Source organism: Platalea leucorodia (genome assembly GCF_965183815.1).
Source record: "Platalea leucorodia genome assembly, chromosome: 5".
Lineage (NCBI taxonomy): Eukaryota > Metazoa > Chordata > Aves > Pelecaniformes > Threskiornithidae > Platalea > Platalea leucorodia.
In genome coordinates this window covers 10,406,393-10,422,823 of record NC_138827.1, presented here as the reverse complement: position 1 = coordinate 10,422,823, position 16,431 = coordinate 10,406,393, and the positions used below count along the sequence as shown (strand labels likewise).

The window sequence follows — 16,431 nt, the reverse complement described above, 5'->3', positions numbered from 1 at the left end:
TGAGCTTCCCCGCAAGTTAAACGAGCAACAGTAAAAACCACTGGCAACGGTAATAGCCGTCACCTTAATCACTGGTTCCTGTACAAGTCGGCAGTGCTGCAGCTGCTTTTGTTTCCAAAGGCAGGTAAAATTCAGGAGCCCGCCTGTCCCCTTTGGCCTTACCAGGACAAAGCCTCCAGTCTTTCCAACCGAGGAAATGATGGGCTGGAGCAGCCTCAGTATTTTTTTACGTAACTTCACTACTGCTCTTTCTGACTAAATACACATGCTCCCGTTTATCCAGCTACAGTGTTACATGCCCGTACTAAAAACGTTTTTTAACGGACTCCATGTTTATCCAAGACGAATAGTTTATCACATATTTTATATCTTAATGCTCAAAGCTTATGATTTGCAGAGTACAGGTCTCAGCTTTGAGGAAAAAAACACTCATGTTCTATAGAAGAGGCTAGTTATGGGCATGAGGAATCTGAATTCAAAAAGTGTCCAAGTAGGACTTGGGCATAAACAAAAAAGGACAGTTTCATAAACCATGATCCACATCAGAACATCAGCTGCTCCTTGCTTGCCGAAACACATGAAGCAGCTTTCACACCTTGAGTCAAGAGCAGCTACCACCAGGATCAGCCTTTCTTTTCAGCTGACAATACCATGCAGCAAAAAAAATCAAATGTTCCACTGGAGGGAGCTCGCATCTCACTTGTAATGGAACAGCACCGGCAGATTATTTTTTAAAGGGGAAGAAAAAGCACGAACAAAAAACATCTGGCAACTGCATAGTTACCACAATTCTTGCTCAGTGCTACCTCGTTAGGCCATCTATTAAAACAAAACAAAACAAAAACAGCAACCAGATGTTAAACATTAAATAAGCTAGAAAGTTTTAATCTGCATGATTATTGGTCCATGTAATTCCACACTACACAATCTAATCCTTAAAGAATGTTTCCCTTTTTTTAATTGTATCTTAACCAACAGCTGGCCCATCTGAAGAGAGAAAGCTTGGGTATGTGTTTCTTGAGCAGACTGGTGTAAGTTATAGAACAGCTCTATACTTCAGTGGTCCAGAAAACAGTGGTTGATGTGCGATTAGTAACGCAACATACAATTAGTAACAGTTTGAACAATATTGTGAGGGCGAGTCACATTATCGTAACTCGGCACGCTTCCTATTACATCCAGTTTGTCCCTGATGAGCATTCCAGTTATTTACAAAACTTCTGTTGTATTTTAACAATAACACGCTTATAGGAAATAGCTTTAGGATTCTGAAAACAGCCTGCACTTTCAAGATTACATCTCCCTTATTACATTCAAGAACTACACAGCTGGAAAAGTTCTGATGGCCTCATGGATATGGTTGAAGAATAGATCTTTATCCCTCTCCACTAAACCAGTGTTCTTCGAGGTGTGCTGTACATACATGCACCAGTGCTCCCAGGTCTGAGACCTGCTCGCGGCACTGTACCGCCGAGTGGAGCGTGTGCCCGGTGTCTCCTTGTGTTGCTGCCCGAGGACAGAAGGGTGCAGGTACCTCAACCCTCCCTCACTTCACAGCGGGAGAAAAAAATAAATTCTGCACGTGCAGGCAGCGTGGAGAGTGCTGAAGTGCATACACATTTCAAACATTTACTACAGAAGTAACCAGCCATCTTTTCTCTTCCGCTGTGCATACACACAGCACACGTGTTCTGCTGTCAGGGTGTCCAAGCAATTTTCTTAGTGTGGTCTGGATTTTTAGTCTACTGAAATTGCAAATAAAAAACGGATTCATCAAAGTCTCTGTCAGATTAGGAAGCCTGGCAAAGGAATTATGGCAAAGTTTTGAGAAGTCATTAAGAAAAGACTGCATGATAAATTTATTTTTAAAAAAAGAAGAAACTAAGGAGAAAATCCAATATATTAAGAGCTCAGTTAACTTAGTGTGTATTCTTTTAGAAGGAGATTTGTAAGCTAGAGGATAGGAATTTCTTATACAAGCTGTAGCCCAAATGTAACTCTCCATATCTGGTAGTATCAACTCAGCAAATTTCCAGAAACATGTCCAGCAACCCATAAAGAACTTCTTCCTCAAGAGTGCTTGTTTTTTATTTCAAATTCTTCCTTGGGTAGGAAAATTTGCAGAAAAGACACTTAATGACTAACATTTCTATTAAAAAAATATTTAGGTAACAAAACACAGTAATTTCTAGTCTGCTTCTGAATGGTGGCTGTCAAAAAAAGATGTAGGTCCTGTAATTCTTTAGCTTGAAATTCTTATGAGCATCCAATGACAACTTCAAAAAATCCAGGATACAGCATATTAAAAGAAGGAAAAAGCCATGGTCTGGTCTTTAGAGGGCTCATTGTCGTACCTGCTTGTCTCTCTAGAGATGCATAACAGAAAGCAGCACCTGGTGCAAATCTTTAATAACTCAAGAAGCACTTTATTCACTGGGGAACACCAGGGACAGATGTTTGCAGGATAGCTACTGTTAGTTAAGAATATGATTATCCTGCCCCACTTTTACTTGCATTCCAAAAAGCAAGCCCGTTATACTCATGAATGTTTAAATCCTCAGGCAAAAAGAATAACAGACTCTCTGGTAACTGCTGGAAAAAAGGTAGAAATACGATTTTTCTGTCCAGCGTCTCCTCCCTTGATACATCTCAGAGAAGCACCCCATTCAGTGGCAGCAGACACAGAATTAATTCCCTTTCTAGTTGTAGCAGATGGTAAGACACCTGAATCCGTGCAAGATGTAAACAGATCTTGTGGGAACTCTGTGAATTCCTGCAATAGCCAAAATTGTTATAATATACATAAGACCACCTAGGTGGCCTCCGCAGAGAATAAGCTCTGGACATTGTTTCTAATTATGGAACCTAACAGTATCTGTCCCAAGGACCATGGAAATTACAACGTTTGAGATTTACCATAGGTTCACCACATCCCATCTCCTAAACCAGAAGATGGCATAACGAGCACCCTGAAAAGGCAAGGGTTTTACAGAAATTTGAAGTAGGGCGAGCAAAAAAGGAGCAGTTTCAGAGACACATAGAACAATACCAAAGCCAGGTTACTTTTTTGCTACCAACTTAGGCCACTATGTCACAGGGCATAATTAGTGATGAAGTGCTATAGAAGCTGGGGTGGTAATAGGCAGTTAGCTCACACTTGAGCAACTGGTAAGTAATACCATGCACAGGAATAGCTGATCAGATCTTTGGCTGCTATCAACACACGAGGCACAGCTGTGAGTTTGCAATACCTCAGTCACTGAAGAAGCACACAAAGACCTGGGCAGTGCACAAACAAACACCAAGGAGGCATCCACTCTCCATTACATTGTATGAATTTGGTACTACAGTTAACTTCAGTGATAGCTTTCATAGTATCTATGCCCAAAGTGACAATACCTATCACATCAGTAGGAATACTGTGATTCTTGAAAGACTCTTCTCTACAGAAAGCAAAGGAAAACTTTCACATTTGCCTTTAGAAGACTTTTGTCACTCATGCTGTATGACCTGAAGGAGGGAAATCTCTCTCCTCTCCACAAAGCTGTTCTGCAGAGAAGCCAGAAAGACGAGTTTCTGCGCAGTAAAACCACCAATAGCTGGGGAAGGATGCAAACGCTGCACTAGTAAATACTCTCTTGGGTGTATCCCTTTAGAAGTGTATACAGGAAAGAGAATTGGCAGGTCAAACTTTTGTCCTTTGTGTGTCCCTTAGCTAAACAAGATAAGACCACTCTCAGCAATAATTCACATTTATAGGTACATGGTTGAAAAAATCTGAGGTCATCCAAGATGACAAGATTACCAGCAAAAATTCCATGAAAAATATAAGCTATATAGTCATATATAAATTCCAGCATGAACTGGGCAAGAGTGACCTCTTACCAGGTTCTCCTTGCTGCTGTTGGAGTTGGAAGGAAAGGGCTGAGCAAGAGGATTCCTTTGCCTTTACGTGATTTACGCTAGACTCCCTTGCATTTAAAGAGAAGGGAGCTGCCCCTCCCAGAGCTGCCCTTGGCAGTCCCAGCCGACTTCCCTGCCTGCCCAGGATAGCATGTCCTCTGTTCTGTGCAGAACGTTCTGTGAGAAGAATATCTGCTAGCAGCCTGTACTAGGGCTGTTGAGTCTTCAAATTGCTTGCAGAAGAGATTTAATACAACTATGAAGTTTTTCCTACCCACTTCTAATGAGTTACACGTTTTCATCTTAAGCACTGGCACTTCACAGGAAGGACCTGTTCATGGTATTCCAAGTTGATTCCACATGGCTACATGTTTCCTAATACTAATCTACAAACAGGTTACTAACTTGTGTTGCCATCCAACGAACCACAGAAGTCACTCTCACCAACTTTTTGAAAAATACAGAACCCTTCCTCCCATTCGCTTATTTTTTTCAAAAATGATTTTTCTTACAAGTGAGTTAAGCAATAAAATTTCCCATCATCATTGTTAACAGGAATTCAAAGGTCAGAGAGTCATATGTATAGGAGATTAATACCAAAGACATTGAATTTTAGAATTTTGGCAATGCAGCGATCATATCTTAATAGAATTATGAATAATTCTGACTTGCAAAAGAACAAATTAGTATGTTTCATTATTAAACATCTCATAACAAAAAGGCAAGTGCTGAAATAAAAGAATGTCCTTCTATATTTAGACTTCTAATAATGGACCTGTTGTGAGCCTAAGGAAATCTACAGAAAAAAAAAACAGATTGAGGGTATCAGATTTTTTGGCTGAACTACCCATCACAGTTGTAGAAAACTAAAGACACAGGGATGTGACAACTGGAGATACTTTAAAAAAACATTAAAATATGTAAAGCCCAAAATACAGGCTCTGAATTAAGAAAAAAACCTCAGTAAATAAATTGTGGTATCAACTATTAATATATAGTACTCCAAAAACCCTCTTTACCCTAGAGCTTTGACTTCAGCTTATTGTAAGCATCTTAATTTTATATCACATTTTGAGTTCAAACCCCTCTTGCATACATTAGATATACATGAAATATGTATAGATAAACAAGGGCACTGGAAAAGTTGGGATGGAATATTCAGTAATACTCATGTCCTCTATTTTCATCATTCACCAGAAAAGAAATAAAAGTCAATCACAACAGATACAGCATTTCAATAGCTCCATTGTCTGCAAGAGCTGCACTATTAATTTAATATGCTGTGTAGCAAAGTTGTCAGGATGGCTTTGATTGTACAAGTGCCTCAGTGAAGTACCTTTGTTGAAGCTGAGCACTTTTTTATATTATTCCCTTCACCAAAACAAGGTTAAATTTCATGCACGTTAGATATCATTAGATGTCACAGAGCTCCATTAAACCTTATTTATGCCTGTGTAAACCACAAACTTGCATTTTCTAGTTAGTGTTCACACTACCTTTAGTGGTATGTCATAAATCAAGTCAATTTAAAAGCCCTCAGGTTTTGAGGTTTTTCATGCTGTCATCCCCACCATTAAGGCACCATTTCACAGTTGGGCTAAGCCTGTAACACACACCAAGAAAAGGAAGTTTGAAAGTTATTCCCCTTACTCATTATAACTGTTTTTCTTTTGCACCGAAGTAGCCATAGGATATGTTTCCCTGTGCAGAAACACAGGGCTGCTAGAGAAGGCTCAGCTGTGAGGAGTTATGTTAGTGCTCATACAGAGCAGAATCAAGGGAGGCAGAAAAACCCTGGTACTCCTCCCTCCAGCTAAAGCACTGCTGCGGGTCACTTATGGAAGCAAAACTCCCAATGCTGTGAAGCACAGCAGATGCTCTGCAGTGGGCAATCCTCCTGCATAGCCAATTAGGATGCAGATATTTTGAATAAAACACCCGCTGCGAGCATGAAGCAGGACTGAACCAGCATCAACCCTGAATGAGGTATTCATGACACCTGAAGTAGGGATGGATTTCAGACTGTAGTAAGTCTCAGATGTATCAACTGCCTCCCCTTCCTCGGGGAGGGAATTTTCAGTCATTCCATTCTGCTAGGAATAAGTCCTGGATATATGTGAGTGGGGAAGCATGAAAGACTATCAGACACACAATTCATGACTGACCTTTTCTATCCCTGCTCATTTTCTTAGGTCAATTAATGGCACTACCCAAGGAAAGCTAAAGGGGTCAGGCCTTCCTTTCTCTCACCTTGGGCCCACAGACTATGATTCCCTCTCAATTATAGTCACTTAAGACACCAACCCCTTGATTTTTGAAGAATTTTATTTTTTCCCCTCAGACGGGGTATTTAAAGAGAAGGAATGTTTTGCATAGTAAGAGCCCTAAGCGCTGCTCCTTGAAAACACTATAGTGTTATTTTAGACTCTACCAGTTTATCCTGCATACAGGTCAACTGTGTAGTTGAGGTCACTTACTTCCAGTGAAAGCTATCCAGCGGGCATATTTAGTAGCTTCTCTTCGCCAGTGGGAAGCCACCAGCAAACCACATGTGACAGTTAGTGAAATGATTCCCATAATGATGAAAAATAACGTAGTGACCCACTCAGGAGGCAGCCGTGGAGGAATACAGGTCCTGTCACGTCCATGGATGGTTTGACACTGTCGCACAAGGCCAACTGTGAGAGCACCTGAAAATACATAGCAGAGAGGCAAGTAAACTTTCAAAATCCTCTCTGAGGGGCGCTCAGTTGCAAACCAAAGCTCAGAATTGTCCAAAAATAAGGGATTCTTTCTTTGATGAACCTTAATAAGCCCTTCAAACACAGAGGATAGGGGGGGCATGCTTTAAACATCTGTCTTCATGTTCTTTCATCATATGCTTGCACAAGTTGAAGTGAGATGGCTGCAAGCTGTATCTGGTTCTTGAGTGGCAATCAAGGTCTAATCAAAGGGATAAAGCACTCCTATAAAGCCTGCCAGTATCAGCTAAAGTGGTAGCCGAGTTGTACAGACGATCACTCCCTCATCTGTGCAAGATGAAATACTTTCATAATCTAACAAAATGAGCTGCAGCCCCCTAAAATGCTTTTATTTGTCCAATGCCTTTTTCCCTCATCTGTAAATACAGCTTTAATCCTCAAAGTCTTGCAGCAGAAACTGCATTTGATTCACCAAGATTTTAAGAACATTTAAAAAAAAAAAACCTTATAGACAATAACTCTTTAAGAGTCCCTCTATGCAAGAGGCTGGTCAATCCTTTTGACAGCTAACAGCACACACACAAACTGGGCTATCTACACAAAAGATCTATCAAAAAGATTCTAGAAAAAGGACAAGACTGGTACAGGAACCATGAAGTTTTACACAAAATGAGGTATTTTCTGTTAAATAAAAAAAAAAATCCAATTTAAAATGCAATTCAGTGCTTTTTGAGACTCATAAAGAAGCTTTTAGTAAGCTTTAATAGTGAAGTTCTCTCTATTTGGAAAATTTTAACCCAAAATTAACATGCAAAATTAAAATCCATTTCTTTCAGTGTCTCTTAAACATTAAGTCCTATATTTCTCAATTTTTGTCCCTTCCTTTGAACTGTTTTCCTAAATAATCACAATTATCTAAATTAGGAGCAAAAACCAACATCGGATATTATTAGAGTCAACAGCTTCCTCCACAAATTATTGTCCGTAAATATTGTTATAGTTGACCTGTTTAAAATAAATAGAGGGCAACTTAGAAACAATTTCAGTAAGACTTGGAAGCTGAAGTTTAGCATGTCTTTTGGAGGGAGAAACAACTGTCATACTTCTTAGCCTTTTTTTTTTTAAAAAAAAAAAAAAAAAAAAAGCATGCAACAAAGAAGTAAGCCAATAATCAAAAGGGTAACCAGTCCTAGCATGCACCTCCTGGCACCCTGGAGCCGATTTCTACAAGTGTTCCGATCCTGCCTGCTTACACCTCAGCAATGAGTACCAGCAGAATCAGCTTCTGAGCTTAGAATCATTGGGTTAGGAGGCAGAATATCGTGTTTTGTTAGATGTAGCACTTTTGATACACTCCTAGAGGATGAGAAGAACCAAGGGCAAAAACATTACTCAATCTGTTCTGTTGAAGCATTCCTGTAACATTTATTTAGACTACAATTTTTAGCCCTATTCAAATACATCCTTTTAATTACATATTCATCAGCTGAAAGATTCAGAGATTAATTTTCAGCTAAAAGTTGAAGTAAAATCCTTTAAAAAAGTGTCAGTCACAAACCAACAAAATTGGCATTTTCTTCCCCAGCTATACAGCAATCACACCATTGTTGTGCATCCGGATTACACAAAACTGAACCAGAACGACACAAGCAATCTTGCACAGCTCACATACTTGTACAGTACACAGTTTTACATGAACTGCTTCTCAGTTTTTTTTTCATAGCCCGCAGTGTTTTCATTTTACATCAGTTGCTGGGGCAGAGGGGAGATGTGCATGTGTTCTTAAAAGTCAAGCTCCCTGAAACGCACGCACATTGCAGAACCTCATACAAAACACTAAGTAGTTTCCTGTAGGTTTTTTTGCTGTCGACATCTACTTCTCCAAAGGCTGATTTTCTCAAAAAAAAGCCGCAACAAACCCCCAACTGAAAATGAAAAGAGAACAAAAATCTCTGAATTGCGAGTACGAGGGTAGCATCGCTTTTGAAGACACAAGGATAGTTGCAAGAAACTACACAAAGCAGGCTTTCCTAAACACCACTTCTGGTGCCCGAGTGTGTTGTTCCACTTTTTTTTTTTTTAATCAGTTTTAAAGCATCAGCAATTACATTTCAGGATCTGCCATTCTGGAGGAAAAATACTGAACTTTATGGTTAAGCTTTTGCTAGCACATACTTAGTATTTTCTATTAACTCTGCTTCATGGATTACAAATTTAAGTAGATATACTCCATATTCAAGGTTTTGAACCTTGAGTCTGCAAACTCTAGGGAGGCAAATGGAGGGTAAGAAAAGGTCTGTGAACTATTTCTAAAGGTTTCACAATGGTAACTGGGAGAAACAACCTCATCATGTGCTCATAAATTTAGTTAAAGTTCAAGTTCACTATACAGGGATACCTCATTTGTGTACATAAACTGGGCAGAAGGAAACTAAACTTAATAGCTTGCTCCCATAGTGACAAATCTGATGAATGCAGACTTCAAAAGATGTCTCTGGTGTGGAAAAAGAGTATTTATTTGCCACAAAATTCAAAAGAAGAGTGGGTTTACATGGTATTTTATTGTCTTGGTCCCATTCTAAAGCAATCAAGCAAACAGTTGCCAGGCAGCTGCCAACAAACTAACTTGTTATATAAAATCTTGTTTAACCTTATCTAGTCTATCACTGAAAGGAGGGACAGAAATACTAAATCAAACAGTCTCCTTCTGCCTGTAGTTAGAGAATAGCCCAACAGTCCATCTCAAGCCAGTCACCAAGTTCCACTCTGATCCCTAGGTAAAAGAGGCTTTTAGTCGTTCCCTCAGAACAATTCCACCATAATTGCTGTAAATCTGAGCACCTAAGACAGGTATAATACAAACGGCACAGCTAATGCTAGTAGGCTAGGCACCTTAAAGATGGATACAGCCCTAAGACATGTGCAGCGGAGTAACCACGCCTGCCCATCCTCCTCCTCCCAATGCCCGCGCTGCACAGCCATCGGGAGCTATGCTGACAACCTGGAGACGCAGGGGGCTGCTCCCTTTCTCTCGTATGCCTCTCCCTCCGTAGCTTCCGAGACTGGCATTACGCAGGTCAGTATAGCTAGTGCGAGAGGTGATTAGGATGTATATTCTAATTGCTAAAAATGAGATTCAGCCTTCATCAAAACAGAGGATGCTGCACTGAGCAAATGTCAGTGAAGTGGTCCTTAGTCTTTTCCAGTAAATCTATTCCCTAAAGTGCCAGTGCATTTCAAACACACTAAACAACCTTCCAGTAGTGACAGTCTGACTACAACCAGGACTCCAGTTTATACCAGTGAAAGAATTCATGATCATATTCCTACACTACCTCACCCAACTCCTCCAGACCACCAGTAATGATCATTTTCTGACACTGCATATTTTTACTAGAATCACTAATAACAAGACTTCAATAAATACATCAACATTTGGGAGCATCACCCATTTAACAATTAAGTTTCCCTTCTTTCCCACAATGGTTTTGTGAAAAGGCACCAAACCAAAGACAAGCCCTAGTTTTTTCCCCTTTGTGCAGATGTGTGGCTGCCACAGAGCCGACCCACAAGTCCGACTCCAGCCCCACGGGTGCTGTGCCATCCCTCTCCCGTTTCCGTGGTAACTACAGAGCCACCAAGGAGGAATCGCACGCTATGGAGAGAAACAAAGATTGCTGCAGCCCTTTCACTCCCCCACCTCTCCATCACTTCTGAATTATTAAAAGTGGCACAGCGATACCACGGCTGGAAAGCAGCAGCACAATAACAGCTATTCGGATGTTCGCTGTTCATCTGTTATTTGATTGCCAGAACATGCGGGATCAAGCATGCCAGATGGACACAGGAGAGGTGCCACTGCCGTGAAGAGCTTACCATAGTGTAAGCAGTAACTAATACGGTAAAAGCATGATGTGGTGAATGAGGTGGGGCTCAAACATTAGAAGGTCACAGAGCTCAGCAGCTATGCTGCCATATGAACATACAAAGCACAAATCCTCAGAACTGCTCTTGCTCATACAGCTTGGGGTACCTGCTCCTCCTCTGCCCTCCCCTACAGTCCCCACTTGAACATGTCCTTACTCTTTCCCATCATTTTAGAGAAAATGCTATTCCTTGGGTTTAAATGCATCTGTAATCCTTTATATTCCTTGACAACAGCTTCCTCATTTTTACCTTCCATATATCAACCACATCCTTAGCAAAATGCTTGTTACTAACATTAAATAATTATGGGCCAATATGCCTGGAGAGGAGGTTAAAACATCCAACCGCTTCCAGGCAGGCTGCCCGCCCACCCGCCCTCCCTCCCTCATTGTCCCAATGAGACAGCGTGCTTCTGCTAGAAACCCCAGTTGTGACTGCCAGACAACTTCTGCTCAAACAAGATACTTTTCTTTAGTGTACTGTGGACTTCTTAAACCATCTTTGCTAAGCGAAAAGCACAGTTTACAGGGCTCCTGATGAGGTGTTGGTGATGTAAATCTTAGAGCTCCGCCAACGTGGCAAGGACACTGATAAGTTTTATGTTTTAGTAATGAGCACAGTACATGGAGCTATGTTATTTGGGCACGCTAAAACATTCATTGCTGCTGGTTAGGTAACAGTCGCATGCCAGAGAATGACATATGTAAAATAAGGGCAGCTCAGTTAAGCCATTCCCTGCAACTCTTACTGAGCCACAGACAAGGACAGGAGGAAATGATGTTTTTATTGGAAAGTTTCTAAGTTCTATGCAATTAATAAACTTGAATGGAAAAAGGTCTAGGTCCACCTAAGAGGAGGAACAGGCTGCAGCCGTCTAGTGCATAGCTGGTACCTTGCTACCCAATCCAAGTGGAAGCTTTAAAGGTCTAAAGAGAATGCAGTGATTTAGTCATGGCAGACTAATTCCCTGTACCAATGTTAAGGATAACCATCAAGTTGACTTCGGCCACCTTGCCTTTAACATGTCTGCTGCTCCTTGCCTACAACCAAGCCTCTCTGACAGAAGACTGCTTTCAAAGTGAGCGAAGCATAGCCGAGGAATTCCTGAGAGGAATAAACAACAGAGCACGGTAAGAATAGTTCCAATGCAACTGCCCGTAACAGCAAACAAGGAGGAGGTATTTCCAAGAAGAAAATTTTTCAAAGTCATCCAAGGAATTTGGCAGTTTAAATGGGATGCTTCCCAGTCTTACATATGGAATTTATTTTCATGCAATGGGCAGTTTAAGTGATGTTACTATACAGAGGGGGAAGAGAGAATGACTGACTTACATTTATTTATATGTATTTTGTTTTGCGTAAAACATCTATTAATTCTGTATTCCAGGTATTAGTTCCTTGGAAACACAGTACTCTCCCTTCTGCCTTTCCCAAAATGCAGGGAACTGACACTGCTGATCCTTCCCTACCGTAGCCTGGGAGGTCACTCCAGGGTGCATATAGTTAGTTCTACTTATTCCAGTGTAAATACCCATCAGAAATCAGGCCCTGTACCCTCTCTTATGAGGAGATTAGTCATGCTTAGAACAAGCAATGCAGAAGGTTAGGGAAAAAACTATGCTTTTGCAGGATACGCACCACCTCTGGTGTAAACAGGAAAAAGATACAGTACCCTGCTGGTTTGCAAAGCACTTCAAAACTGGGGAGGAAAAAAGGATTAACAATGCTGGGGAAGACCTCTTAATTCTAAAAGGCATAGTCCATGTTGTAATAGTTAAACAGAAGTGCAGGGTCTCTGTGCGTAAGGTCCTACCAAATGACACCAACCAGCATAGCTCATAGAATTTCTTTTTATATCTACAACTGCTCAGAATTACAGCCTTCTAAAAGGAAACACAGTTAGTCCTCATCTAAATTTTCAGTCATTGACCCATTAAAGCAATTTAAAAATGTTTACAGCCTCAAATAATGTCATATCAGAGCATTTTGTAAAATAGCACATACACATAATTAACTGCAGCTAAATAACTATAAGCAAGTCGAACACCGTTTCCTCCACTTTTTTGCTTAGGTCATTGTTGTAGGACAATACAATAACTGGATTATACCTAAATAACTATAAAGGGTATATAAAAGGATCAAAATGTAAGACAGGATCAACTGCCAGCTTCCAATCAAGTATGAGAATACCGTATCTGTTACTGTTCTTACATAAATAATTACTTCTTTTATGAGGGATGGGGGGTAGTTTGAATAGATGCTCTTTAGCACTTAGGCCACTAAAGTAAGTGCAAGGTTACCATGCAAGTACAGTATTCAGGATGTGGCATGACAGATTGATTCTTTTACTGCGGATGTTCCAGTATGTTGTTCAGTTAGTAGATTAAGAGGCAACCAAGTTCAGACTTACTAAAATAAGATTTATGAACGTTAAAGGATGATCTAGAGAAAGGCTTAAAAGAATAACAGAGGATTAACTGCAAAGGCACAGAACATAGAGGAGTCTAAAACAAAGGGATTAGGAATTATCTTTCCTGTCCTTTGTATGCCAGATCTTATGTTTTTGGCATTCGCTCCGATTTGTCTCTCAAATCATCTAATAGGTATTGTAACCCTGGAAGAAAAGCTTCAGAGTTTCTCACTTTGAAGCAGACCAGATGCAAGGTCAATTCATATGCCCACTGGATATTTATTGGTACGAAACAAACACCTGGGAAGTATTTATACAATGTTAAAAGATCAGTTTTAATAAAGACCTAGATTTACTTGGAAAGTCCTTGCTATATCTAGAGTGCATTTTTTAAGGGCAATGCAAATCAATATTGCAAGACAGAGCAAGTTATTACGTAAGCTGCTATTTATCTTCTACTCCATTTATCCCCTTCTCTGAAATCAGAATGTTTTCTCCCTTTCAAACCAACTTTGAAATGCACCATCCTTCTTGCTCTAGAGATCTAAAGGGTGTTTCCTCGTTTCAGGAGCTAAGAGATTTTCTTAAAAATAACTCATTTTAGCAACAACAGGTGAGGTAACGTCCCTAGCTTCAAACCCCGCTTACGCTAGCTATGAGGAACCTACCAACTGAATTCTATTTAACAATCTAATGTCCAGAGAATTTAATTTATTAGGTACCATTTTTGGCACTCTTTAGAACTCCAAAGCTTTCTCACTTTTAAACAGAAGAATTCTGATTTTTAAAGTCTGAACTCAATGTTAAGAGAGTTGTGGTATATTAGCAGAAAACCCTGCCTTGCTGCTGAAGACCATCTGGTGCCTGACTTGTCTCAAAAGTTTTCAATTCAGTGTTTGTATCATGCCTAATTCAAACCAAATCCCCTCTCCACAAAAACCACAGTCTTTTCCCTCACTCCTCCCACCCCCAAAGAGAAAAAAAAAAAAACCAGGGGCCATCTATTGGGAAAGATCCTTATGACTTACACGTATTAGAAAAGTTTATTACTACAGATGACAATCATTATAATATACAAGTTGTAAGTGATGTTTAAATTGCAGACATTTGGAGCAATAAAAAGCAAGTTTATTTCTGAATTCCAACACACAAGTTTCAGTGCCATGCTGCTTGTGTATTGGGGTAGATTGTTTCAATGTTTGGGGTTTGTTTTGGCTTCCCCCCCCCCCCCCAGAAGAGATGGACCACCACACACTGAAAGAGCTATCCTCAGGCAACAACGCAGGAACAACTCTCCTAAGGACATAACAAAGGCTCTGTGTGTTCTCACGTATCAGAGCCAAGAAATCTGCCCACACTGAAGGTGTTCTTTCCTACTTCAGAAGATGGCATTAATTAAATGTTGGTAAACAGGATCTCTAATAAGTTGCATCCTTCTGGTTGTTTATTTTCTGACATTATAAGCATTTTCACAATAGGATAGTGTTGTCAGTGACTAGAATCTTTACAATTTCTGAAGTGGCAAGGGCCTGGGAAAAAAGAGAGAACTTAAAAAAAAAGAAAACTTAATGTTTTATTTAGCTTTAAAAAACAAACAAAAAAATCCATAGTTATTTCCATTTTTCCCCCAACCAAAATAGAGCTATTCAAAGTTGACAAAATCCACTGCCTAAAAAAAGAAAGATCAAAAGCAGTGTCAATATTTAAAAGTGATTTTTCTCGTCAGCTACACCAGTTTTATGCCATATGTTCAGTTGAAAGCCAGAAGCTATGACACCTGCAGCTGTTCTGCCATTTAACATCTGATGAGCTTGTGTTCTTTTCAAGAGTTATATTTGGCTTCAGACGGAGCTGTAAAATGATACCTCTCCATCCAACACACCACACAACCCTACCCCAACCTTCTCAAAAATGGCCTGCTCATCACTTCACAATCGAATGGTTGATGTGCAGGCTCTTCAAGGCTGGCCATCATCTAGAGGAGTCAGTGACGTGAGGTGGGTCAGTAACGGCAGCACCAGAGTTTGCTATGTGATACAAACAAAACACAAACAGCAAGAACACAGAAATTCTGGATCTTCGCAGTTCAGTGGATCACCTTCCACATAGGTGTCTTATAAGGTGGTCTGTTGATGGGCTGGCAACATCGGGACTTCAGAGCTCTCCATTTTTAACTCCTGCATATCTAAAAGCACCATTTCACCAAGTCAGTTGAGTTTCAAACTTAATAGATGTCCAAGCAGATCAGGACAGATATACCAAAACCCCCAAATCACACCAAATAAAGTAACCTATTATTCTCTCTCTCTTTATTCATGAAGACGACACATCTGTCAACCTTCCTGTTTACAATCTAAAGCAATTTCTCTGGCCTGGTGACAAGGGCATTCAGCAATAGGGAGAAAACTCAGGTTCTGGCCCTGCCCTCAAGACTGCTTGTGCATTTTGTCAAATGAAATTCAGGAGGAATAAGGATCATCTTCCTCTGTCAGCTCTAACTGTTGTGCTTTGCGCTGAACTCAGTTTGCAGACATGCTCCAAGGACACCCACTGATCTGGCTCTTCCATGGCCTTATGAATCACCCAGTGGTGTAAGGTGAAAAGAGAAGCGTTGAAATGCCTTTTGGCATTTATATGGTTAGAAACGTATTTGCAAATTTTAGGTGTCTGCTCTGCAAACACTCAGCCTAAATACACCTTATGTGCTTGAATGTTTTTTTACAGCTGAGCCTAACTTTCTCCTGGTCTACGGCTGAGAGCGAATTTTAGGCCCAGGTTACCAGAAAGTACAACACACCTTGCTAAATAAGGAACAAAATACTCAAAAAGCAAATAAAATGTACTAACAATTTGGTAGTAATTTCTTTAAATCACATAACCGATGGCAGGATTGTATTTATAGCAACGAGGACGTGAGAAGGGAAGTTTGCAGGCAGAAGTAATACCTTTTATTAGAACAACTAGAATAATTGGAAAGATTAAGCACATTTCTGGTCTTGCAAGGCCTTCCTTGGACACACAAGTTTCCCCCACTCTACTAACTGGGGATATAAAAGATACTATCTCTGTCTACTAGACTTGCTTTATGCCATAAGGCACCTTTGCCAATTGAACAATGGCACCTAAATGTCCCAAGATGTATTTCATTGCAACTAGAGTTATCTTTCAAGTAGAATAAAACCTAACCTCAGTTTTTATTCCTAAAGGCACTTTTTAACTGTTGCCAAATCTGTGTATGATGTGCTTGTAACAACTGGCAATACAGGTTAAACTGCACTTTAAATAGGGATTAGGTACAGGGCCAACAAACAATTTATTCTCTACAAGTAATGCTTCATGTGCTGAAAGACAGACTGATATATAGCTTAACTACATACAATCATAGGACACAGAGTTTCCTGGCTGATTAACGTTTTAAGCCCCCTCCCCCCAGTATAAAAGGTAGCTTTAACTTTTCAGGCAAATTGGAAAAAAAACCCAACCTTCTTC

At 40.1% G+C, this 16,431-nt stretch overlaps 1 protein-coding gene across 1 annotated transcript in view; it reads right to left on the bottom strand.

Moving 5' to 3' along the window:
• Positions 1-16,431, bottom strand: part of MOSMO (modulator of smoothened) — a 29,268-nt gene that overhangs the window by 2,330 nt on the left and 10,507 nt on the right. The window contains exon 2 of the mRNA XM_082312462.1: positions 6,381-6,593. Within this exon, the coding sequence (XP_082168588.1) occupies positions 6,381-6,593 (213 nt within the window). The remainder of the gene's footprint in view (positions 1-6,380; positions 6,594-16,431) is intronic.